Source organism: Ailuropoda melanoleuca, chromosome 15 (assembly GCF_002007445.2).
Source record: "Ailuropoda melanoleuca isolate Jingjing chromosome 15, ASM200744v2, whole genome shotgun sequence".
Taxonomy (NCBI): domain Eukaryota; kingdom Metazoa; phylum Chordata; class Mammalia; order Carnivora; family Ursidae; genus Ailuropoda; species Ailuropoda melanoleuca.
The window spans coordinates 52,554,007-52,581,839 of record NC_048232.1 but is presented as its reverse complement, the minus strand read 5'-3'; the positions used below and the strand labels follow the sequence as shown (position 1 = coordinate 52,581,839).

The 27,833-nt window shown below is 40.5% G+C and overlaps 1 protein-coding gene across 3 annotated transcripts in view; it reads right to left on the bottom strand.

The window, feature by feature from the left end:
- Positions 1 to 3,714: 3,714 nt before the first annotated feature.
- SYT1 (synaptotagmin 1) overlaps positions 3,715 to 27,833 on the bottom strand; it is a 567,865-nt gene continuing 543,746 nt past the window's right edge. For all 3 annotated transcript variants that reach the window (XM_019797023.2, XM_011221755.3, XM_011221754.3), the window contains 2 exons: positions 9,093 to 9,226; positions 3,715 to 4,763 (listed from right to left, as the gene is read on the bottom strand). In XM_019797023.2, the coding sequence (XP_019652582.1) occupies positions 4,557 to 4,763; positions 9,093 to 9,226 (341 nt within the window). In that variant the 3' untranslated portion in view covers positions 3,715 to 4,556. The remainder of the gene's footprint in view (positions 4,764 to 9,092; positions 9,227 to 27,833) is intronic.

Genomic DNA, 27,833 nt, shown 5'->3' with positions numbered 1-27,833 from the left:
CAGGTCTGTGGTATTTTGTTAGGGCAGCCCTAACATACAACTACAGGTGGCATCTATTAACTTCTGAGTTAACCCACAGTTTGTACTTGATTTTCTCAGTCCTTTCTATGTGGCCAATTTCTTAAATTCCCCCTTTGAAATACCTGGAATAATTTGTTGTCCTAATACACCCAAAACATACCCTAAGTGTATGTATCTCAAACCTAAAAGCCTCTTGGGAAAACAGACATTGACAAAAGGTTAGGGTGGGGTTTTTTTTGTTTTTTTGTTTTTTGTTTTGGTAATTAAGAAATAGTCTTTAAATAGTTATGTACCTAATTTTGAGAGCTATTTAAGAAAAACAAAATGCTCACTCTTGAAAACCAAACACATGTATTTAATGCTTCTTTCTTTTATTGTTTTGTTTTGTTTTGTTTTTGCAGCTAACCTTAGTGGGCCTTAAATTTCTTTTTCTCAACTTACATTTAAAACTCTGTCGACTTCCTCAGAGTGTACATAATTAAATGGCCTTTCCCCTGCCTACGTAAGCAGTTTTGGCTCAGTCCTATCCTTATTTGGCAGTGCCTAATAAAAGCTGGCTGAAGGGAGTATGGTGTGGCCAGCCTTGATAATGAGATAAATTTTGCCACAGTCTTGCCCAATCTCTGACTTGGATAACTCCTACCAGTTCCTTTAGGACCTAACCACCAAAACTTTTCTTGATATCTCCTCCCCCAAACAATGTGTTATAGGCTGGGATCCTCAGGATACCGATTCTGAGATGAAGGGGCTTTATGGACACATATTCTTGGGAACACCACCTGTAAAGGAGCGAGGAGAATGGACTGGGGAGAGGGAGAAGGTGAACGGCATTGCAGTTGGACTAACCATCTCAACTAACCCTTGGGGCTGGAAACTGAGATATGGCATCGGAGAGATACTGCGCAGGTCATGGAATGTAGAATGTGGCCAGGGAGGATGCCTGATCTTAGTGAGGCGGCTTCCTCAGTAGAGGGCAGAGGGACACAGCTGTGAGCTGCCATCAGGCAAGGCTTCTAGCAGCTGCAGGCTGAGTGCCTCAGTGCTGAAGGGGCTCACCATGGCATCCACTGTGATTGGTCTAGAGAAGGTTCTCAGAGACTCAGGGTGCCATCGTTATGTATTGTGATAGTGTGTCCACGTGTCTGTCTGAGGCTGTGGGCTCCTTGGGGCCAGGGATACCTTATTGCATCATTTGCTGTCTCTCTAGCATCCAGTAAAAACACGGTATACAGGAGGCACTAATCAATGTTGAATTTAGTGGAGGAATTGTTCACTTGTTTTACCTAGTCATGGCAGTAGGCAGGGAATTTAATGTGGCATGCTACCCTCTGAGAATGGAATTTAGAAAATCTTATTTTCAGTCCCGTTTTGGAGAGGCTGTCTGACTCAAGCTGTAGAATAAAAACCCTGGAGGACACCTTTTGGGCAGAGCAGAAAGCCTGAAGGTGTGCCGGAAGAATTGATGATAAACAGGAAGAGAGAAACACACGGAGAACGAGGAGCACAGGGCAGTGGCGGCTAGCACTCTCTGGGCATTGTTTTGCGTCAGCCCTTCTGTATTCACAGGTGCGACTTGGCTGGCAGTCAGTGCGGGCTTTTGTTCCAGCAGCCCCCAAAGTCCACAGGCCTCTGATTCCTCAGCAGAGTCAAGGAAGAGAAAGAGTTGAAAGGCGGCAGCATCAACAGGAAATAAAACATTTTTATTGAATATCCATGTAATATGTTAAGTCATTTTTAACGACAATCAGAAAACTACTGTGGGGTCACTACACAGTGTGGAACAAAATTTAAGCCACCTCATCAAAAACGAAGGTAAATACAGCTAAAGTAGTCGGCTCGCGGGCCACGAGCCATATGGCAGAAGAGAACACCCCAACATTTCTACAAGGTACAGAGAAAACCCACACACACAAACACTCAAGCAGGCAATAAATATACACAAAGGCAACTAGGATCTTTCTAGAGCATCAGCTTCTAATACTTTACACAGCTTTGTCAGAAAGGTACATGGGGCGTATCTGAGGATGAATCTTGGTCTTAAAGCAGGTTCGGTCACTGACTGGTGAAACATGGCATAGTCCCAACTAATTCTATGGTGACAGTCCCATGTCTGGCAGTGTTACAAGAGAATGCATTAGTAGTACTTTAATGCGAGAAATAATGTGTATTCGGCAGCTCGAACCTGCTTGCCTTAAAGTGTTACTTCGGTGTGGACGACTTCAAGCTGAATACAGTGAAATTAAATGTCAGTTACTGATGTTGAAGGATTTTTTAAAAGTCAGTCGACTCCCTCTCTTTGGTAGGGTTTGGTCTTTTAAACAGGAAAGATTCTCATTCGACTCTTCTGTTCAAACTGATATTTAATCTCACATCATGACTTGTGCATCTCTATTATCTACGTTTTTAAAAAAGTACGGACCCTCCTCAGAAGAGAGAGAGGTTACACTCCCTTGTCCTTTGTGTCTATCCCAGTCCTGACGAGTTTGCCATGACTGGGCTGAAAGACCAAGGGCTTGCCTCTTCTTTGATGAGAAAAGAAGAATGACAGGAATTCTGGTTTTATCAGGAAACAGCCAACCCCATGTGTGAAGCCTCCCATCAGCCCTTTTTGAATTCTCTGTGGTTTTTTAAAAAAATGTGGCATAATATCCTGAAGTCTGAACATGAGACTAATGCTTGGTTTTCCCCCATCTTGTTTTAGTACTCGTGAAGATAAGCTTTCACCTCAGGGCATCACTGCTGTCTGTGGCCTAGGAGTTGAAATGGGTCACAGAAGCGCGTGGATGCAGCGTGAGCTAATAGGCCGCCCTTCCACAAAGTGGTCGTCTACCAGAGTGGGGAAAAAATGGAATATTGCACAGTGCTTGACAAAATGCTGTGTGTTCCACCCCAGTCTATGTATCTTTCTTGTCCTATGCATAGCTTTTCAGTTCTGAATTGGTCCTTTGTAATGAGAACTGTTTGTGCTACACACACCTTGGGCAGTGCAGTAGAAGGGAGTGGCAGTATTGTTACAACATCACTACGGAATAAATTGAGTGCTATCCACTGAGGAAACTACGTGTCTAAGCACACACGGCAGTCACAGTGTTACACAGAGCAGTCCTTGAAGACTCTTATGGAATGACTAGTAGCTTCATAATAGTGCCATTTACTACATAATGACATTGAGAACATTTAAAAACTCCTCCTAAATCAAGCATCTAGTATACATAAGAGGTTGCTTCAGTTTGCTAGAACTTGTTCTTGGTATTGTTTCATCTTTTTTTTTAAAGGACAAATTAAAACTTATTTAAGTAAAAAGAGCATATAAAAAGATCACTAGCTGTCTGTTTTGGCTTAATTGAAGTGCATTCAGAACTATGGCTAACTGTTTATTTTTTCATCTTTTGATGGGATTACAATACTGTCTGTTTACCACAAAGTAATTTTGTGTAATAAGCACAGATTGCTGTGTTAAAAATATTCTGCATTCCTTCTAATATGGTTTTGTATAATAAAATATTTTGTTACAAAGTCTAATGTGCAAACCTTTTGGAATTATTACAGGTATGAAATCCGGAACAGAATTCACAGGATGCACATTTGTATAAAGGTGATAACGGAGAGCTACTTTTTTTTTCTTTTTAAATAGTCAGGCAATATTTCAGAAATGCTGACTTCTGTCCTCAGCTTCTTCCCACCCACCCCATCCCCAAACAAATGCACACACGCACACACACACATACACGCACACACACACAGAACACCATCATGTTGTTACTCTGTATGCAGTAATATGAAATCATTGACTCCTATTCAGTTGCTTCCTCAAACGTAAGGGTGAAGCCCTGGTTTTAGCTTTTAGATATATACAGACAGACGCTCTTCTAGTTTGTGGCTATGCTTCCCGGAGGTCAGTCTGGATGCTGCTCAGATCATGCTAATTTGCCAGTGAAGAAATTCTACAAAATTGGATTCACCCACCAAATATGTGGTGTCAGTGTATCTTGGTCTCAAATGATCAATAGAAAGCTCAGGTTTAAGTTGTCCTTTAAGATGTCAGTCTGACCGTACTAGTGCCTTACAAGTTGATATTTTTGCTGGAATGCAGACAATACTATATTTACCATATAATATATTATCAGCTCTCCTATATCTCAGTCAATTTACATAATTTAAAATAGAACATCTTATTAAAAACATCTAGATATACACAGATTAGGAAACGCTTACAACATACAAATACACAAACTAGAAATAAATCTTTAGCATACTGGTATATACAACAGTGTGATACAATAAATAATTTCAGTCATGCTCTATCTACACATCATATTGCTTAAAAGAAGAGGAGATTTGGAGGGCAGTGGCATGATGAAGGGCTTAGGGGCTCTCTACGTTTAAATTTGTGCAAATTAAAACAGGATTTGAAGTACCACTGAATTGTGTCAGGAATGCATGGCTGGAGAGATGAAAGGACCCATATTACTGAGGTATTTACAGATACTGGCTAAAGAGCACTGTGTGGGCAAACGCAGGAAGGCTTCTTTCCTTTACTTCTTGACCGCCAGCATGGCATCGACTTCCTCCTCCACCTGCAGGGTGTGCCACTGGGCGATGGGTCGCCTGGGGTTGGCCAGCATGTCTGACCAGTGTCGCAGCTCCGCCCCGGTGCTGTTGTAGCCCACAAAGACTTTGCCGATGGCATCGTTCTTGCCAATCTTGTCATAGTCCAAAACAGTTACCACCACTTGCACTTTCTGAAAGAGGACGCAAAAGAAACATTAATCACCCTGCCCTCTTACAAAGCTGCCTTGAGATCTAAGCAACTGGAAATAAGAACCAGTCTCAAAACCCCAGGCCAAGACTGAAAATGACCTGAATGTGAAAATCTGAGTCCAGTCCCTATTTTGTCAGGTATTTGGCACAATTCTAAGTCTTTTACATGAACTACTCAGTTACTGCCCACAATAGATCCTATTAATGTTGCCATTACACAAGCAGATGCCGTGAAGTCCCCGGCGTAGGGTCACGGAAGGAGCGAGTGGGCTGGTTTCACAGTCCGTGCTGTAATCCACCATGCCATTCTGTCCTTGTCCACTGTGTCCACCTCTAAGTCCATTTGTTTCATTTGACTCATCAGCAAGATTTCTGGCATTGGTATTCGGTACAATAATCACATGATTACTGTGAGCATTAAATGTGGCAATAGAGTGAAAATCTTTAAAAAGTAATAACTAAAGATAATTTCCCCATTTTCTCAATAAACTTTTGCTGAGTAACTGCTGCATATCCAGTGCTGATCTCAGACGGAAATAACCTTTCAGGCCACACAAGATTTACTTCAGTTGTTCCATTACATTGTGAGAGTTTATTTAATAGCTTACTTTTTAGAACTGCCTGCATTGACGAAAGCAAACCTATGCCATTATGATATGAAAGACACAATTTCTGAAAGCACGAAGTAATGGATTTGCTTAGTCAAAATATGTGACGGCTCTAATCTAGAAACTGAGTGCAGAGATAAAGGAAGAGTTTAGAATAAAGTAAATGCATAACATTTGGTGGCCAGAGTTAAAAGGAACAGAAAATGTAATGACAGAAGCCAGGACCAGAGGAAGCTCCTGCTGAGTTCTGGCCCTTTCGCGGACTTTGTATTCTGAGGACTGTATTATCATACCAGTGTGCTAAGAGATGGCACCCACGGACAGCTTCACAGCAGAGAAAATGACCACTCTTGAAAGTGGAATTTAGAATGTAAAATGCAACACACTGGCAATAAAGGAACCATTTACTGAGCGTTCACCATTCCAAGTGCTTTTATATGCATAATTTCTTGGATTGATTCCATTATCAAGGGCATCATCTGTCCACTGGATGGTATTTGGAACAGAGAACAGAATCACTTTGGTTCTCAGAAAAATTCTCAGAACTTTTCCCAAGCAAATTCATCAGGATGAAATCACATTGCAGGGAATGGGGGGTAGGAGCTAATTAGGGACATTATGCACAAAGGTAAAATGGGGTTTTTGGAGGTTGGAATGAATGGTTGGAATCGGTTTTGATTATCTCACCTAGGAATGTACCAATTAATAGTATTCAAGACAGAATATCCTTCTGAAGGCCTTGGATTAATTTTTGCAGCTGCATATATAGTTTATCTACACATTTTGGGGGTATAACATTTACATGTACTTTTGGAAATCAGCATATTTTGTTCATAATATATTTCATAGGGATAGACAGATAGAAAGCAGATAATCTTATAACCCCAGATTAAAGGAAACCCAGACCCTTATTTGAGTCTGTAAAATGCTCAATTGTTTCTCTAGGAAAACTAGGAAAGCAGTCTCCTGGGAAAACTAAAAAAGAAAAGAAAGGAAGAAAAAAGAAAAGAACAAATTGACAAGCCGAGAAAGAGGAGGGATGAAGTCAAAGACAGGTTCATTATTGCCATGCCTAACGTACTCTATGATGGGTTCAGTTTCTCTCTGTCCTGACAGAATACTAGCTCCTCTAAAATACTGCCGCAGAAACCCAGCATGTCTTGTTTTTAATGTGCTTTTTTTTTTTTTAAAGATGTTATTTATTTGAGAGAGAGAGGGTGTGTGTGGCCCAAGTGGCAGGTGGAGGGGCGGTGGGCAGAGGGAGAGGGAGAAGCAAGCTGACTCCTTGCTGAGCAGGGAGCCTGATATGGGAGTAGATACCAGCAGTCCAGAGATCATGACCTGAGCCCAAGTCAGAGGCTTAAGCAACTGAGCCACCCAGGTGCCCCTCTTCATTTTTAATATATTTACATTTGCTGCAATTTATAGTTGAAAAAGAACATTTACTTTCTTTTTTTTTTTTTTACAGGTGTAGAATTGTAGCTCAAGGAAGTTTACAATAGGATTTTTCATCACAATACCCTGTCTTATATTGTTTTGCAGTATTAAAAAACAAAACTTCAGGAGGTGTTAGTTTTCATAGGAGTAAGCTCTTAGAACTCAAAAAAGAGTTCACTGAACAAATATGGCAAAATAAATTGGAGAAAATTGGATGTCTTCGAGGGTTGCCAGTGGGTCAAAGCAGTGACCTCACTGGTTCAGGCTAGTAACCAGCTGACCGGGGACAGGGGAACAGTGCTCTCTGCAATGTCACTTACTTATATAACAACTGTTGAAAGTAAGTATGTGCAATTTGCTACCATGTGAAAATGTACACGAGAAAGGTTATATAAAGACCATGAAGTGGGGGCACCTGGGTGGCTCAGCTGGTTAAGTGACTTGCCTCCAGCTCAGGTCATGATCCTGGAGTCCTAGGATCAAGTCCTGCATCAGGCTTCCAGCTCAGCAGGGAGTCTACTTCTCCCTCTGACCCTCTCCCCTCTCATGCTCTCTCTCACTCTCTCTCTTTCTCTCAAATAAATAAATAAAATCTTTAAAAAAAAAAAAAAAGACCATGAAGTGATGTGGGAAAGAGCTGCCTCATACAATACAGTAGCTCCTGGGCACATGTAGTTATTTAAATTGAAGTAAATTAAAATTAATAAAGTTCCTTGATCACACTAGTGGCCGAGGTGCTCATTACTTTCTTGCGGCTGATGACTACTGTACTGGACCACACAGATGATGAAACATTTCCATCCTCACAGAGTTCTAGTAGACAGCACTGATTCATTTATTGTTTTAATTTTATCGTTAGATCTATTTTCTAACAAAATGTTAATTTGAAAAAGAGACAAAATTAACACTGTGAATACTAATGGTGATGGGAACCATTTACTGAGCGTTCACCATTCCAAGTGCTTTTATATGCATAATTTCTTTGATGTGGATTCTATTATTCCTATTTTATATGTGAGGAGATTCTAAGCCTCGGTTTCCTCATATAAAACTGGGATAATAACCTCTCTCATAAGGTTATTGTAAAGACTCAATGAGATTATGTATGTAAAGTGCTTAAATTGGGCCTAGGCATATAATAAATATACAATAAATGTAGCTATTATATTAGCTTTCTTCATGGAGTAAAGGTGTGATTTGTTCATAAGATACTGTATTCTAAATTAGATTCTAGATTAAAGTAAAAATATGCAACTAAAGAATATTTGCTGATGTTTTATATTCTGGACCTTTAGAAATTTCCATGGTGTAGTTTTGATATCTACCCTTCATGTCTCCTTCATGTTGTGGGCAAATTTTATAGGACAGAAAAGACAGACCCATATCAATTATTTAAAAAAATGTAAAAGTAGTGTTGCTTTAAGGCATTGGACTTTCTAATCTCCAATATCCATTAAAGATTAGCAAGAAATAGCCGATAGTTATTGGATGTGAACTTTGAGTCCCAAGAGTCTCATTATGGATAGGAGGTAAGAGAACCTAAAATTATTTAAAAATTGCTAAATAATAATATCATATACTATTATCATGGGTGCATGTAGCATCCTGTTTTGAACATGTTATCCACAGATTCCTTTAATAGAATACTCCCTATCATAACAATTATTATCTAGCAAATTAAGGTTTCATCTTCACAAAAATATCCATCCATTCCAACTTAGAAACAGGAGGCTAAATTTAAACAATTAAAAAAATACGACTTAGTCTGGTTTTTCTATTGTTAATCACCTCTTAGTAATGAAAGGTTAAAGATGCATATTTAGCATCAACCAAAATATTTCTTTTCTCTCTCTCTATCTCTTTTTTTTTTTTTTTTTTTTTTTTTTTTTTTTTTTTTTTTGCTATAAGGCTGTGATAAGGAGAACTCCATACCTGGGAATGAATAGTGAAAGTTCATTTTCTCTTTGCCTTTTAACCTTTATGGTACTTTTTGGGTTAGCAGAGTCCTTCTGTTGATTTTCTTTTTCCTACTTTGTTTCTGCTCAACAGAATGCCAGCTGTTTTTGGCGGACGAGTCAGCACATTCTGTGCTGTGTATGTTATCATTTCCTTCTTGATGTATCTTGATTAGCAAGTGTGCATGGGAATAAGAATGGCAACTCTCATGAAGGCATGTGCATTGATAATTTACAAGGTCTGTGTCTTTCATTTATGTGGTCTGAAGAAATAAAATTGATCGGGAAGACAAGATTATGTTAATATTACCTGGATTTGCTCAAAGGGTACTTCAAAGCTGAATGACTCATTGTAGTAGGGGTTAAGTGTGTTCTTTTTAATTGTTGTCTTTTTCTTCTTCAGCCTCTTGCCATTCTGCATCAGATGGATCTTCACATAAGGATCTGAAAAACAGAAACAAAACTTCAGGAGATCAAAGATACATATTTTAGATTATAACTTTGCTTATTAAAAAACTTGAGTATTACCAACAGGGAAATAATTTTATAGCATATATTTAGTATTTTTTTTTAAAAAAATGTGAGCATTCTTTATTGAAAGAGTTTAAGTAACCTATGGGCCAGGGTTTTTGCCATGATAGCTCAATATTTATAGCTGAATTTAGGGGATGAGAGCTACAGTGTGCTAACAAACGAGCAATTCGGGGGGAAAAAAGTCTTGACATGTAACATTTGCGAATGCCCATGGTAGAAATACTGTCAGCATGGCTGATTTCAAGCTACTAAATAGTTTAACAACTAGCTTACCAAATCCCTGAAATATTAACAGTTGGCTCTTATGAGCTGGCAAAGTACTGGCTGCAGCATATGACTGCATGGGAATAAAACTCTTGACAGAGAAAGGACAAAGGAGCTGTTTCATGCATTCATTTATTCATTTACTCAATCAATATTAGTTAGACCCTAGGGATACAGCAGCGAATAAAACTAATCATCGCTGTTTTCATGATGGAACTTCAGACTTGTGGCGGGGAAGGAGACAGTAGGCTTGCCAAGAAATGAAACACATATGAAATTACAAGTTGACAAGAGTGCTCTAGAAGAACAGAACAAGAACAGAGATATGATTGAGAATAGCAGGGATATTATGGTGAGCCTAAGGTAGCAATGGAATTCTGAAGTTGCTCAGGTAAGGCCTCTCTGTGGAGGTAACATTTAAACTGAGACTTGAAGGCTAAAGGGAGAGACGAGGCCGTTTGTGTGCGCATGTGCGCGCTGCGCATGCAGCGATGGAGTGGGGTGTGAGTGGAGAGGGCGAGAGAGAGATCTATTGATCCAGGACCTGTGCCTGATCATCCCTAGGTGGAGAGTAAGTCAGTACACATAGAGGTAATGAGAACAGGAGCGGGATTCCCTTAGCAGTTGCCCCAAAGTCTCATTAAGTAAAGGTAAAGTAATAAGCAAATCAATGGAGGGGTAAGACAATTCCCATTTATAGTTCTCATTACTAATGGATGAACGACATACCTTCAGGTTACTAAGAACCAACACCCAGGTTTGACAGTAAAATCTCTACTGTTTTCTTAAATATTTGTCCAATTCACATGTAATGCATATTCATTATAGAAAAAAATCATAAAACAATGATAAACAAAAAGAAAATTAAAAATCATCCATGATTTTATTCCCCTAAAATAAACAGTGCTAAGCCTTCTAAAATTTCTTTCCTCCCTTTCAGTATGTGTAAAGCTTGGAGAAACTTTACAGATAATCTAATTTAAAATCCACATATTTTTAGATAACATTTTCTGGTCTGTAGTTTTTTTCAGCACAATAAAATTCCGGTTTGTTATTGGACAACATAGTTTACACACGCATCAAGCAGGCCAAAGCCGGCAGCACTTAATAGACAAACAAACAAAAAAGAGGAAAAAGAAAAAAAAAAGAAGCCTTTTATCTTTGGCTTCTTTAAACATCTCATACAAACCAGCTGTTTATAGTACAGTTAAGTGCATACACAAAAAATGTTACTGGAATCCCCGGAGTAAGATTGTTTTGTTTTCTTGTGTGTGGTTTTTTAATTTTTTTTTTCTCTTTTGAGATTGTAATGACCGTAGTCACATGACAAGTAGAGTCAGAAGTAGGACAGAGAATGCTCTGAAGGCTGGCTTGTTTATCCAAAATTAAAAATGGCTGACCCCAAAAATATGTACAAAATATTCAATGTAAATAAAGATTATAAACACATTTTCCTTTATAAAGTATTTTTTTAATGTTTTTTCATTATATTATGTTAGTCTCCATACAGTACATCCCTGGTTTCTGATGTAAAGTTCGATGATTCGTTAGTTGCGTATAACACCCAGTGCACCATGCAATATGTGCCCCTCCTTACTACCCATCACCAGTCTATCCCATTCCCCCATCCCCCTCCCCTCTGAAGCCCTCAGTTTGTTTCTCAAAGTCCATAGTCTCTCATGCTTCATTCCCCCTTCTGATTACCCCCCTTTCTTTATCCCTTTCTTCCCCTACTGATCTTCCTAGTTCTTATGTTCCATAGATGAGAGAAATCATATGATAATTGTCTTTCTCTGCTTGACTTATTTCACTTAGCATTATCTCCTCCAGTGCCGTCCATGTTGCAGCAAATGTTGAGAATTCGTTCTTTCTGATAGCTGAGTAATATTCCATTGTATATATGGACCACAACGTCTTAATCCAGTCATCTGTTGAAGGGCATCTCGGCTCCTTCCACGATCTAGCTATTGTGGATAATGCTGCTATGAATATTGGGGTGCATATGGCCCTTCTCTTTACTACGTCTGTATCTTTGGGGTAAACACCCAGTAGTGCAATGGCTGGGTCATAGGGTAGTTCAATTTTTAACTTTTTAAGGGACCTCCACACTGTTTTCCAGAGTGGCTGTACCAACTTGCATTCCCACCAACAATGTAGGAGGGATCCCCTTTCTCCACATCCTCTCCAACAATTGTTGTTTCTTGCCTTGTCTATCTTTGCCATTCTAACTGGCGTAAGGTGGTATCTCAGTGTGGTTTTGATTTGAATTTCCCTGATGGCTAATGATTTTGAACATTTTTTCATGTGTCTGTTAGCCATTTGTATGTCTTCATTGGAAAAGTGTCTGTTCATATCTTCTGCCCATTTTATGATTTGTTTATTTGTTTCTCGTGTATTGAGTTTGAGAAGTTCTTTGTAGATCTTGGATACCAGTCCTTTATCTGTGGTGTCCTTTGCAAATATATTCTCCCATTCCGTGGGCTGTCTCTTAGTTTTTTTGACTGTTTCCTTGGCTGTGCAGAAGCTCTTTATCCTGATAAAGTCCCATAAGTTCATTTTATCTTTTATTTCTCTTGCCTTTGGAGATGTGTCGTGAAAAAGGTTGCTCTGGCCGATGTCATAGAAGTTGTTGCCTATGTTCTCCTCTAGAATTTTGATGGATTCCTGTCTCACATTGAGGTCTTTCATCCATTTGGAGTTTATTTTTGTGTATGGTGTGAGAGAGTGGTCAAGTTTCATTCTTTTGCATGTAGCTGTCCAATTTTCCCAGCACCATTTATTGAAGAGACTGTCTTTTTTCCACCGGATGTTTTTTCCTGCTTTATCAAAGATTAGTTGCCCAAAGAGCCGAGGGTCCATTTCTGGGTTCTCTATTCTGTTCCATTGGTCGATGTGTCTGTTTTTGTGCCAGTACCATGCTGTCTTTGTGATCACAGCTTTGTAGTACAGCTCGAAATCCGGCATTGTGATGCCCCCAGCTTTGTTTTTCCTTTTCAACAGTTCCTTGGAGATTCGGGGCCTTTTCTGGTTCCATACAAATTTAAGGACTATTTGTTCCAGTTCTTTGAAAAATGTCCTCGGTATTTTGATCGGGATAGCATTGAAAGTGTAGATTGCTCTGGGTAGTATGGACATTTTAACTATGTTAATTCTTCCAATCCATGAGCATGGAATATTTTTCCATCTTTTTATGTCTTCCTCAATATCTTTCAAAAGTGATCTATAGTTTCTAGGATATAGGTCCTTTACGTCTCTGGTTAAGTTAATTCCAAGGTAACGTATGGTTTTTGGTGTTATTGTAAATGGGATGGATTCCCTAATTTCTCTTTCTTCAGTCTCGTTATTCGTGTATAGAAATGCAACTGATTTCTGGGCATTGATTTTGTATCCTGCCACCTTACTGAATTGTTCTATAACTTCTAATAGTTTGGGAGTGGATTCCTTTGGGTTTTCCATATAGAGTATCATGTCATCTGNGAGGTGAGAATATAAAAACTGCATTTTAGATTTTTCTGTTCTTTTGAGTGAGGCTTGGATGGCTATGTATTTCTCCCTTAGGACTGCCTTTGCAGTATCCCATAGGTTTTGGACCGCTGTGTTTTCATACTCGTTGGTCTCCATAAATTGTTTAATTTGTTTTTTGATTTCCTGGTTTATCGAGTCATTCTTGAGCAGGATGGTTCTTAGCCTCCAAGTGTTTGAGTTTCTTCCAGGTTTTTCCTTGTGGTTGAGTTCCAATTTCAGAGCGTTGTGGTCTGAGAATATGCAGGGGATAATTTCAATCTTTTGGTATTGGCTGAGACCTGTTTTGTGTCCCAGAGCATGATCTATTCTTGAGAATGTTCCATGGGCATTTGAATAGAATGAGTATTCTTTGGTTCTGGGGTGTAGTGTTCTATATATATCTATGAGGTCCAACTCATCGAGTATGGCATTCAAAGCCCTTGTTTCTTTGTTGATTTTTTGTATGGGTGTTCTGTCTATTTCTGATAGTGGGGTGTTGAGGTCCCCTACTATTACTGTGTTCTTATCTATATGTCTCTTTATTTTGGTTAAGAGTTGGCTTGTGTATCTTGCTGCTCCCCTGTTGGGGGCATANCCCTCTTGGGGGCATATGTATTTATAATTGTCATATCCACTTGTTGGATACATCCTTTAAGAATAATATAGTGCCCTTCTGTATCTCTAACTATAGTTTTTAGCTTAAAATCCAATCTGTCTGATATGAGAATTGCTACCCCAGCTTTCTTTTGAGGTCCATTGGCGTGCAAGATGGTATTCCATCCCTTTACTTTCAGTCTGAATGTATCTTTAGGTTCAAAATGAGTCTCTTGTAGACAGCAAATGGATGGGTCATGTCTTTTTAGCCAATCTGCAACCCTGTGGCGTTTTATGGGAGAGTTTAAGCCATTTAGATTGATAGAGATTATTGACAGATATGATTTTAATGATGCCATTTCTCTTTAAAGTCTTTGTATCGGTTGTGACTTGCTGCTCTGTATCACTCTTGGGGCCTTTTTACCTTTATAGAGCCCCCCTTAATATCTCCTGTAGGGCTGGTTTCGTGGTTACGAAATTGGTTAATGATTGGCGATTTTGGAACGTCTTTATTTCTCCATCAATTCTGAATGACAGCTTTGCTGGATAAAGGATCCTTGGNTCTCCATCAATTCTGAATGACAGCCTTGCTGGATAAAGGATCCTTGGCTGCATGTTTTTCTCTGAAAGAGCTTTAAACATGCCCCCCCCAACCCTTTCTCTCATTCCAGGTCTGATGTAATTCTGATACCTTTGCCTTGGTACGTGAGAAATTTCTTTGCCCTGGCCGCTCTCAATACTGTATCCTTGGATCTAATATTTGTGAATTGCACTATGACATGACATGGCGTAGGTTTGTCGTGGTTGAGCTTGGGAGGGGTCCTCTCTGCCTCTTGGACACGGATGTTTGTTTCCCTTGCTAGATTAGGGAAGTTTTCAGCTACAATTTGTTCAAATATCTCTTCTAGACCCCTGTTTTTCTCCACCCCCTCGGGGATGCTGATGATTCTGACATTGGAACGTTTCATTGAGTCAGTAATCTCCCGTGTCCTACATTGTTGCGTGTGGATTTTTTTAAGTCCAGATTCTATTTTAGCTTTCTCTTCTACTAACCCATCCTCCAATTCGCTGATACGTTCTTCTGCCTCATTCACCTGGGCTGTCAGAGCCTCTAGTTTTGACTGCATTTGGCTCATAGAATTTTTAATTTCTGCCAGATTCACTCTCATTTCTGCCCTTAGAGATTCTATATTGTCATTAACATTTTCATTAATACTTTTTTCAAGTCTACACATCATCTTGACCATTGTTACTCTGAATTCCGCTTCTGATAATTTGGTTATATCCATATCTATTAGTTCTGTGGCAGAGGCCACAGACTCATTGTCTTTTCTTTGCTGGGGGGAATTTCTCCTTCTCGTCGTTCTGATGAGGAGAGGTTGCAGGGTTGTCCAGAGCCCAAATTATTGATCGGGACCCAGGCCATGCGCACTTGTTCCATAGGGATCTTAGGGATGTGGGCTTCTTGATTTTTTAGCCTGCCTTCTGGGGGAGGGGCCTGCCGCGCCGATACTCAGGCAACCCTGTTTGGGCAGAGTCTACGTGTCCCCTGCGAGGGGGGATGGGGATGGGCACCCCGTGAGCTGGTATTTCTGGGCTTTTGTTCTCTGGCGCCTTTCCCTGGCAGTTTGCTGTGCCTCTTCTGAGAGTCAGAGCAGCAGTGGCCAAATCTCAGCCTCTGTCTCAGAACAGAGGGATCGCGGACCGTTCTCCACTGATGTTCTGGCCACTTTAACTCTGTTTCTGTTGGTATTGCTCAACCCTGCAGCGTCCTGGGATGTGCACCCCACACCCCACATCCCAGCCCTCACTTCCAGGGCCGGCGCGACTCTGTCCTTTGTGTTTCTAACACTGCCAGCCGCCCCCGCACTCCGGAGCTCCCGGTCTCAGTCTGGTTCCAGTGAGCACACCGGAGCTCCTGGTTTCAGTCTGGTGGCACGCGTTCCCGGGCTCACGGTCTCCGTCTGCTCTCTCACACGTGCTGTCCGTGAGTCCGGCCACTCCCCCGTGCAGGTGGCTACCGCTTCCCGGTGCCCGAAGACGGCGGCTCCCTCCCCCTTCCGTTTATCTTCTGATCTGTGCACGGTTTCACGGCTCCCCGCTTCGTACCTCAATACTCAGCGCTGGAGATGTTCATTTGTAGAGATCCAGATGTATCTTCCTGTGTCTCAGTGATTCTGTGGATGTTCATGCTGGTCTGGTACCTATCCAGCTCGACTCAGGGGACCAGCTGAAAAAAGGGTCCCCTACTCCTCCGCCATCTTAACTCCCTCATATGACCATAATGATAAGATCTATGTTTTAAATATTTTTTAAATTTATTTTTATTTTTTTAAAGATTTTATTTTTTTATTTGTGAGAGAGAGAGAGAGCACAAGCAGGGAGAGCGGCAGGCAGAGGGAGAAGCAAGCTTCCGACTGAGCAAGGAGTCTGATGTGGGACTTTTATAAAGTATTTTTAAGAGAAAAGCAGGGCCTTGGAAATGTTGGTTCTCTTTTCCTTCCCTGCTGCACATTCACGTTGTGGTTGTGTGGTAGGGAGTACATGTCACTGTGGGGCGCTGCCAGCGGGTGGGACTCTGCTTGGTGACCCCGTGCAGATTCTGAGACTGGATGTAGAGGGTAAATTGGTCGTGGCGACCTGTTTGTTTTTTTAAAGTTTAGCTTTTCCTTTTAGGGTGTCTAGTCATCGTCATCGGTCTTCTGCTTCTTGGCGTCAACATCATCCCTCTCCTCATCTTCCTATCTCTGCCCTCTTCTTCACCATCACCTTCTTCTTCTTCTTCCTCAATTCTTCCTCTTCTCCCTGCGCCTCATCTCTGGCTCCCCGTTTCCCTCATTCTCAGCCTCCCCATTAGCAGCTGCGTCTCATTCACCGCCTCCTCTGCCACATCCTCCTCCTTCACGTGGAGGTGGTGATCCGGAAGCAGGTGTCTGGCACCGAGGGGCGAGGGAGCCCATGCAGTGCCTCGCAAACAGCACGAGAGTTGGAGACGCTGGTGAGGATGGTGCCGGAGGCCGTGACTGCCACCGTGTCCTCGAGAGACGGAAGCCAGACACCGGAACAACACGAAGATGACTTTTCTAGAGCAGTCAGTGCTGCCAGAGCAGGTGGATTTTGTCTTCCTCTTCCTATCCACCAGTAGAACGTAACTCCTGAAGGACAGAAACTTGGCCTGCAGTGTTCACTAATTGAATTTATTAAACAGTGCCTGGCACTGTTCAGTTTTTGTTGAATAAGTGGAATGTACTTAGGGTCTCGTAATCTGGATCTCCTTACTCTTAGTACAGGCATCTTCCATTGTCCCAAAGCCCACATTACTCAGATATGTGTAGCTTGGGGTTTTGTTTTTGTTTTTAATGCTACATCCACTGAAGGGGTTTGTAAGGAAGATTTTCAACCAGACTTAGAGATGAGGAATCACCTCCCTTAACTAAATAGTAGGTCAATTAAACAGTCCACCGTAAATAATTGCAAATGAAGGGGGGAATGGCTTTTTTAACCCATAAACCATCTTGCTCTTCAAAACTGCTATTGATCTTTGGTTCAGAGATCTTGTTTGCTTAAGAATTTCCCTGGATCCTCTGTCCAAACCCCTTGTATATTTACAAAGATGGGCAAGTCTCCAGTTGCTTTTTGGCACTGACTGAATACCCAAATACTAAATACCCATAAATCAATGTTTATGCCTCCTGTGTTCATGTGTTGAAACTTCATCAGCCTAACTAAGGTATAGCTTTTCTCAAGAGATGCATGATGACTATATATTTATTCATTTAACATAGTAAATGACAAGAAAATTCCTGTGCACCTGCCATTTGAGTAAGCAAATTAAAACCCAACAAGGTAATTTCAGATTCAGATATAAGTTCTGATGTGATGTGATTAATGCCTTGGGGAGAACAAGGTAATTTAGGAAGGGAGCTCAGCAAAGTCCTCATTGAGGAGGCCAGGTTTGTGCTAAGAACCAAATGATAGGAAGGAGCCAGTCATTCGAAGATGTGGTGGAAAAACTATCAACCAGAAGGAACAGGACACACAAAGGTCTTATGGTGCACATCCTTCTGCATGTTTGTGGAACAAGAAGAAAGCAAGGGGGAGAGAGGTAGCTGGTGACGTCAGAGAGGTCACTGCTGACCTGTCACTCTCATAAGCAGAATCTGCCAATTCTCACAGTGATTCGGAGATATTCTATAATGACATGATACAAGGATGGACAGAGGGCTGGAAGAGGAGCAGGTTTGGAGTTGCCATAAATGGGCAGAGTTAGTCTTTGTCTTTCCAGATTCATCCTGATACAAGTATCAGAGAAACTTAATTTGCAGGCAGAATTTTCATCTTGATCATAATCAAGGCTGGCAGTAACTCAGAGGTCTTATCTTCCCCCCTCTGCTTCCCCTCCCTGCCAACTTTATTGAGATACAGTTGACACATAACACTGTGTAAGTTTAAGGTGTGCAATGTGATGATTTCATATACATATGTATTGTGTAGTGATCACCAAAATAAGTTTAGTTAACACATCTGTCATATCACATAATTACAATTTTTTTGTGTGTGTGGTAAGAACATTTAATACAGCATCACCAACTGTAGTTAGCATACTACATACTAGATCTCCAGAACTTATTCATCTTATAGGTTTGTACCCTTTGATCAACATTTCCTCTTTTCCCTCACCCCCTAGCTTGGCAACCACCATCCTATTCTTTGTTTTCTATGAGTTTAGAATTTATTTTTTATTTTTATTTTTTAAAGATTTATTTATTTTATTTACGTGAAAGACAGTGAGAGAGAGCACAGATAGAGAGGGAGAAGCAGACTCCTTTCTGAGCTGAGAGCGCGATGTGGGGCTCCATCCCAGGACCCCCGGATAATGACCTCAACCAAAGGCAGACGCTTAACCAACTGACCAACCCAGGTGGCGCCCCTATGAGTTTGGAATTTAAAAAAAAAAAAGATTCCACATATAAGTGAGGTAATGCAGAATTTGTCTGTCTCTGTCTGATTTACCTCACTTAGCATAATGCCCTCAAGGTCCATCCATGTTGCTGCAAATGGCAGGATTTCCTTCTTTTTTATGGCTGAATAATATTTTTGATTTATACATATTATATTTTTGTTTTAGCATACTATGAAGAATAATAATTAGTAATAATTAGAGTATTTTATTTTTATACAAATTTATTGTATATAATATATATATACATACCACATCTTCTTTATCCATTCATCCATCAGTGGACACCTAGGTTATGTCCGCTTGGCTATTGTGACTAATATTGCAATGAATATAGGGATGCAGATCTCTCTTCAAGATACTGATTTCATTTCCTTTAGGTGTATGTCCAGAAATGGGATTCCTGAATCATAGGGTAGTTCCATTTTTAATTTTTTGAGGAACCTCCATGTTGTTTTCCATAGTGGCTGCACCAGTTTGCATTCCCACCAAGGGTGCATGAGGGTCCTCTTTTCTCCACAGCCTAGCAAGCACTTGTTATCTCTTGTCTTTTTGATAATAGCTATTCTACGAAGTGTGAGGTGATATCTCATTATGGCTTTGACTTGCATCTCCCTGATGATTAGTAAAGTTGAGCATCTTTTCAGGTACCTGTTGGCCATTTGTGTGTCTTCTCTTGAAAAATGTTTATTTAGATTCTCTGTCCATTTTTAATCAGATAATTGTTATTTTGCTATCAAGATGTATGAATTCCTTAAATGTATTGGCTAGTAGCCCTTATCTAATATATTTGCTAATATTTTCTCGCATTCCATAGGTTGTTAGAGATCTTATTGTTTATCACCTTTTGTGCCTGGATAAGTTTTGACTGTCTAAGCCTGATACATTATGCATTCATGGTGGACACATTCGAGGGTCTTCTTGGTTCAGCCATCCAAAGTCTTAGATTGCTCTCCATCTTCTCCAGTCTTCTCCATTGTCATTCAGCCTTGATTGGCTTGATTGTGTCCTCTGGTTCTTTTATTGTACAAAGTCTTTTCCTGAATTCTGGTCCCTTTGGAGATGGCCCTAATCTCTTGATTAGCTCATCAGTAAATTCTGGAATTTAGACCTTGCTCCTGTCTCCCTAACTGTGGCTGAGTGAGTCTCTTAAATGGAAGACTATGAGTCACTTAACTATGAGTCACACTCATGCTTTAAGGATGCACGTATTTTTTACAGTAATGATCACCTCTACTGCAAAGTAGGACTCTTTATAATTAAATTTGTTCTGTTTTAGGGGCTGTTCCACAAAGCAAATCCTTATCTTTTCAGTTTTGGGCTTAGAAGTTCTGGTAATTACACAATAGGACATAATTTTATGGAAATGATAAAATAGGCTGTAATGAGATTCACTAATACTGCTATTGCTATTCCTGAGTACAACTACTGGATGCCATGTGTGGCATCCAGACATCCATTAGATTTTTTTTTTTTAAAGATTTTATTTATTTATTTGACAGAGATAGAGACAGCCAGCGAGAGAGGGAACACAAGCAGGGGGGAGTGGGAGAGGAAGAAGCAGGCTCATAGCAGAAGAGCCTGATGTGGGGCTCGATCCCACAACGCCGGGATCACGCCCTGAGCCGAAGGCAGACGCTTAACCGCTGTGCCACCCAGGCGCCCCCCATTAGATTTTTGTACACATGTAAATGGCATGGAAAAATATGCCAGCTACAAAACTGGGCTGCTCTCCTCAGGGACTTCATATCTCTATGGCTGCCTCACTGCACTCATGGAACTCCTCATCATCTAAATACTGAAAATCTCCCTTCAACACCAGTTAGATAATCCCTGTTGCCATTGAAATGTGGGTAGGGCATGGGACACTTTGCTTCTTTAATTTAGCTTCAAAAAAGAGTAGGGCCTTTTTACTTTTCTAACTTTGGTAGAAAGGAGAGTCTCTTTTCTGATGTCTGTTTAGTCTCTAATAGTATGTGACTGTAAGTTGGCAGTTCTAGAAAAGGATGGCGTGGGATCAGAAAGAAGGTCTTCATCTCCAATAATAAACTGCAGGTACAATCAGTACAATTCGTCACCTCGTTTTGGATGATTTTGAGGTCTATCATTTGGCTTTGTTATCTGTGTGGCATTGCTACCCTTCAATCACTGCTTGTCAGGTGGTTTTTTTTTTTTTTCATCGAAATCAGCCTAACTGAACTTTATCTCTTTTCTATCATAATAGCTCTTATGACTTAGAGGTTTTTCAGGACACTGTAATGAAATCACTTTCAAACTTTTATATGTTGACAAGCCTTTTTAAAATATGAAACTGGGGGCTTTTTTGTTCCTAAAGTTCACCATTATGATAGATAGCATAATAGCTCCCTCAAAAGATGTCCACATCCTGATCCTCAGAACCAGGGAACATTTACCTTATATGGCACGAGGGACTTTGCAAATGTGATTAAGGTTAAGGATCTTGAGATGAGAAGATTATCCTAGATTATCCAAGATGGCCCAATCTAATCACGTGAGTCCTTAGAAACAGAGAACCCTTCCTGGCTGTGGTCAGAAAGAGACAATAGAAGAAGGGTCAGAGGTGCACTGCATTGCTGGCTTTGCAGATGGAGGACGGGGCACAAGCCGTGGGATGCAGTTGGCCTCTAGAGATGGAAAAGGCAAGTAAATGGATTCTGGAGCCTCCAGAAAGGAGTGCAACCCTACTGGCACCTTGGTGTTAGCCCAGTGAGACCTGTGTCAGACTATAACAGAAGTATGAGATAATAACCATATGTTTTTTTTTTAAATGAAGTTTGTTGTAGTTTATCATGACAGCAATAGAAAAATTAATACAGCAACCAAAGTTGAAGAGAGGATTCTATTGTTCATCTAGGAAGGTTTGAGGATGAGACTCAAATTTAAATAGGTCTAGGAAGTGATCTTTTGGGAAAAATTCATGTTTCCCCCTCCCAACTTCTAAAAAGGATTACTTTGTTCTTCAAAGCAAACACCTTCAAAAAGTTTAAGTCTTTTTAATTAAAAAAAGGTTAACCTAGAGCATACAATCAGAAGATAATAGTTAGGTACTGATGTTTTAGGATCCATGATAAAATTAGTGAAAATGGAGGAAATGTTAGCTTTGAATAATTTTTAAAGTAAGATCCATTGCAAAGTTTAATATAATAATGTTCCCTTATATTTGTAAAGCACTTTAAGATTATATATATCTTTAAAAATCATATCATCTCCTTTAATCCTTACAACAAACCCAGTGAAGAGACTGGCTGATTTTTTTCCCCCAAAGAACTTAAACCAGGGTCTTCCAACTCAGAACCTGTTGCTGTTTGTGATGTGTTAGAGAAACAGCTTAGTGCAGTGTTAAAGGTACAACCTCGGGAGCCAGACTAACTGGAATCTTGGCTCTGCTACTAGCTGTGTGGTCTTGGACAACTTATTTAACCTCTTTGTGTCATACTTCCTTCCATGTCAAGTGGTGAGAATGATGATACCTACCTTGCAGAGTTCTAAGATTAAATTGAGTTACTGTGTGGAAAATGCTTCAAAATATGTGCCTGACACCTATTATTATTAATTCTGAATCATTATTATAGTGTTGACACCTAAGTCAGCATCTAGGTATCAGACTCTAGTCTAGTGTTGACACCTAAGTCAGCATCTAGGTATCAGACTCTAGTCTAGCTTTGCTTATTCAGTGCCCATCATTGCACTACTTACTGCAGAAGTAAGCTAGGCTGCCCCAAGTGCCAGATTTATTTCTAGAAAGAAGCATACCTATTCTAAGCAACTGGTTCACTCATGAAGAAATTAATCATGTATAAGTTGAAAGAGACAGGGAGAGTTTCTTTCATTACCACCCATATGAGGTGGTCTTGAGGCGTGAGATGGGAAACTAATTCAACATCCCGTACAGTTTACTTGTACTACTGAAGTCAATAGATGAAATTGCACAGAGCTGAAAAGTTCAACTTGAGAGTTCTAAGTGGAAACTTTTTACTAAGGCTTTATAGGATAGTGAGAGTCAAAACTATTATTTATTGAGGTTTCTTTCCAGATACTGAGGCCAGCTAATGTTGATATACTTGGGTGTATCAAGTATCTACTTTCCTTATGGTGCTTAAAATGAGGAAACAGGCAAAAGGAAGCCCTCAGCCTTGAGACTCGTTGCTGTTGTTGGGGGTGGGTAATACCTATACGTTGTTGGAGAGAGCTGAAAGCTACACCTCCTCCCTTCATTTTTCTGTTCAACTCCTTCCTACCATGAGAACATTTTATAAGTGCAGCCTATATGGTGTACTAGAAGGTCATAACCATCTAGCTCTTCTCTTACCCTGCAAACAGACACCTACCGAGCTCATTACCTCCTCTCTAAGCCTGTTCTTGTGCTGGGATTCCACCCTCCTGGACCAAAAAGTTAGAAAATTTGGGGCTGTCTCTGATTCCTTCTTTTCAACTCCATACGCATAGTTAACCACCACATCCTGCCAATATACCTTCACATTGTCTCTCTGGCTGGCTCCCTCTTTCTAACTTGTTGTCACATCTCAAGATCAGAAATCTGGTCTCTCTTGTGATCTCGCCCTCAATTCCACACTATTCATATAATTGTTAAAACTATATTTGATCACACCATTCTCATGTTAAAAGTCTTTAGTGGCCTGCCAGCTAAAAAAATCCAAACTCTATCATGACCTTCACAGTCCCATCCTAACTTAGCATTTCCACAAACTCTGTGCTCTACTTATGGTCAATACTCACTATTTCTCACAGAGAATATAAAATGCCATGTCTTTGAACTGGCTGTCCTTTAGCCGGAAATGCCCTTTCTTTCTTTTCCCATCTTAAGTTTGGTTTAAAAGTCACCTCTTCCCTGAAGATTTTACTGATGATTTTCTCAGTCAGAACCTTCAGACAGACCTTTCTTTGCCCTGCAGCGTTTTCTTTTGTAGTTTTGCAAAGTACATATCTCTTTCTCTTCCGGTATTGGAGAACTTTTGTGGTCAGTGAATGACACAAAAACAATATTCATATGGGAAAATGTGTCTTGAATTCAGAGCTGTTGGCTTCAAGATGAACTTTGGGGAGACATGTGATATGGGAGCGTCTTCCATTACTATTCCATTCTCCACTTCAACACCCGGGCACATTGTCACCCCCTGCTTCCCTTAGGCACTCCTAATGTCAAATTATGCCAACTTCATGGAAATATAATTGCAAAACAGCTGGCTGAGAGCAATGATCCTTTTGTGTGAGATATCAAAGAGCCACTGAAGGCTTTTTGTATTTACAATGAGAACGAGAGAGCGGCAGTTCAAAGCCAGATAATGCAAGATGCCTGCAGTTTTCATTTGGACAATTTTGTGTAATTATACTGTCTTCTTTTCTAACTACCACAGTGGCCAGGGGCCCTTGTGACCATGGCCTTTCCATTTTAGCCAAAGACTTCTCTTGATAAGAAATAGCCTCATTTCAGCTGTTTTGTTCAATCCCTCTGAGCCAGTACCCAGCTTCTGAGTAACTACAGGCATTATTCCTTTTATCATTTTTTCTTTGGATAATGTTCACTAAATTTCAACTTCTACTGTTGGACGAGGAAAGTAATACTTGTATCAGTTAGGGTTCTGAATTTCAAGGACTTAAAACCCATTTCAAAATGGAGTAAATTGTAAAGGTAACTTACTGACTTATGTGATGGAAAAGTCCAGAAGTTGGGCTGGGCGGCAGAGATTGTTAATTGTCCTCTGAAATTCATTTCCCCCTACTCTTTAGCAATAGAACTCCTGAAGTTTTACCTGAGCGCCAGTTTGTCCCGCTGGAAATATTTCTCCCAGACAGTCCTGCAACTCAGTATGGCCAAATGACCAACTTCTGACTATTGGAAGTACATGGAAGTGGGGATTGGGACTCCACAGCATATCCTTAAAACAGCCATTCTCAATGGGAGGCTGCTTTATCTCTCAGATATTTGGCAATGTCTGGAGGCATTTTTTACTGTAATTTGGAGGGGAGGTGATAAGGGCATTGAGCGAGTAGAGGCCGGGGATTTTATTAAACATCCTACAATGCATAGGACAGCCCTCCCCCATAGAGAACTATCAGGCCCAAAATGTCAGTAGAGCTAAAATTGATAAAAGGTGCCTTAATATAAGTTTCATACCCTCCATTCTTTCTTTTTCTTGCAATCCAGACATGGATATGATAGGAGGGCCATGAAATCAGCTTTTACCTTGCAATGTGAAAACCATCCTCTAGGGGGCCAGCACAACAAGATAGGAAGATCCTGGGTTCCTAAATGAGCCACAGCCCCAAACCACCTACCAGTGTTGTCCACTCACCCACATATGCACATGTGGGAGATAAAGCATTTCAAAATAAATTCTGTTTTTTTGAGCCACTGTATTTTGGTATCTTGTTATAGCACTTCAGCCTGTCCCCTATGTAGCACAGATTCATCAATACCAGCTAGGTCCCAGGTTGTCTGTATCACACTCTGTTTTCTGTGGAGTTATTCTCTGATTCCACATGGTGGACTCTCCAAGATATCCTGGACTCTTCTCGTAAGGATGCAAATGACTGTACTAGCTACAAATATCATATCATCACACTATACCATCCAAGGGAAAAGAGAATCTACATCAGAATTCACAGGAAAAGTCCAACCTCACTCTGATTGGACTAACAACGATGAAATGTCTATTAATTCCTGTGGTGAAGAGAATGTGATGGGCTATGTTGGCTTAGTCCTGGGTCATGTATCCATCCCTAAACCAATCAGGAGGGCCAGGAGTCCTATCTTGGGAGTTGGGGGTGGGCTCAACTCTGTTCTAAGTACAATGCTAAGAGTAGAAGAATCTGGTGGTTCCTCAGACAGGAATTTGAAGGCTCTTACCAAAAAGATGGAAAGTAGAAGCTGGGAGGCAGCCAACTAATGTTTGTAGAGTTTTTCAACCTAGCATCTCTTCTCTAGGATCCCATCTCTGTCTGAACTTGGAAGTGTGCATGCACTTCTTTGCAGAGAGACATTTCCTTCCCACTTGAGATCAAATTCCTAGGAATGAGTCATAGGGACTTGTACACATGGTCCAGCAATGGCAGAGACAACAGAGTTAAACCATGCAGAATTAGGAGTCCGAGTTTCTTTGCCAAGTGCAGCTTTTTCTTGTGCACTTACTGAGTAATCAGTAAGCCAATCATTTAATAGTATACAAATAATTAAATAGTAATAGGGTCCACAGAGCAATTTTCGTCAGTGGCAGTTACTTAAGGGGGTTTTTATAAATAATTTGCAAATACTTAGAGATTATGCTGAGGAGCTTATGTGTCTTATAGTTTAAAATGCTCCCTGTAATGTTATATAAGGATGTAGCATTAAAAATATATTATGGGAAAATTTTCTATGTGAGCATACAATTTTAAAATGAGTTTACATCCGTTAAGTGCAGTGTTTGCTAGAAGAAAACAACATTAGATAAGTGACTGTCACAGAGGAAATCAACTTCATTTTAATGAGACAGACCATAAAATCGCAAAGGGCGATTTAGTTCATTAATGGTGGCAAAGTGCTTTGAGGAGACAAAAACGTAAAAGCAAAATGCTACTATTATGAATTAAATGGAAAACATTTTTGGTCGTGGTGGAGAAAACCACTAAATCCCAACAATCACTGCTAACATTGCCAAATGGATTGTACATGACTGCCGGCCTCTTGATTAAAAATGTAGGCATGTATGTCCCAGAACTGGGGAATGAGGACGCATCAAGGAAAGTTCTCACTGAGGCAACGTGTTTCCTGGCACGTGCAACAGCAGAGCAATGGTCTGAGTGCCGCACTCAGTAGAAGAAGGAGTCAATCATCTTGGTAAAACCGGAGTCTTTTCTCTTTGGTTTTTAAGGTGAAATTCTTCATCTATAATTCATCCTTTTCTACTCTGTCCTTTGGAAAATCTTTCAGGAAGGGCAAACATACGAGAGCAGGAGCAGTAGTAATTATGGCTGACGCTTTCCGGATGACTACAAACAGTTTGGTGGGATGGCCAAGTACAAACAGCTTGTATGAACTGATTAACAAAAACGGTCGAAGGATTCAGTAAAGCAAACAAAATGCAAATGGTAAATTTGACTTGACTTTTTTGTCTTTTCTGGAGATTTGGTCTTAGCCTCTTATTTATGCCAGAAGAAAAGTCACTAGTGAGATATTTCTTCCTCCTCCTGCTCCTTCCCCTCCCCCTCTTCTTCTTTTTTTTTTACAGTAGTATTAGACATTTGTACTCGATGAGACAGCATTGGTAGCATTGTTACCTGGTAACAGTGCTAGAACTTCTAAGCACACAGAATATGACAAATGGATGCTACTCCTTCTCCATACAGAAGTAGTTTCCCGGCAATTCAACATGTCGTGGAAATGCAAACAATGTGAGAATCGTGGGCTCTTACACATATGACTAAATAGAGGTAGTGCTCTGCAGTGGGGTGACCTCAGGCTCACTTCGCTCTCAGGTTGGTTTAGCCAGAATCAGTTTTACTCTCATTAACTCTCATCTATTTTTTTTTAAAGATTTTATTTATTTATTTGACAGAGATAGAGACAGCCAGTGAGAGAGGGAACACAAGCAGGGGGAGTGGGAGAGGAAGAAGCAGGCTCATAGCAGAGGAGCCTGATGTGGGGCTCGATCCCAGAACGCCGGGATCACGCCCTGAGCCGAAGGCAGACGCTTAACCGGTGTGCCACCCAGGCGCCCCTAACTCTCTCTCTGTTGCACATACTTGCTTTAAAATGCCAACTTGTCTTCTAAACATTTTGCTGTCTAACCGTTAGAAGGCTTATGGACTGAGACTGCCTTACAATAATTGAGGGAGCGATTTGGAAATGTTTCCAGATGGAGTGAAGGAATCTCTCTCCGTGTCTTCATTTTGACTGTTTCTAGAACTTGTCAAGTGTCTGGGTGTCTTTCCCAGGGATTGAGGGTGGGACCTCTACATGTCTTAGCTGGAGATGTCTCAGGGCTTCTTTCTCTGCTTGAAAAAGAAAATATGTAACTGTTTTCAGGAGGGTTTCTTTCCCCCTGCTGTCCTCCTTCCTGTGTTTAAGTGACATTGTTGCGCCGGCGGCCCTAGAGAGGATTAATGATGAGGCTTTCATTTCCCCTTTAGAAAAAGAGATAATGATTTTAAGAATCATAATATTGTTGATAACTC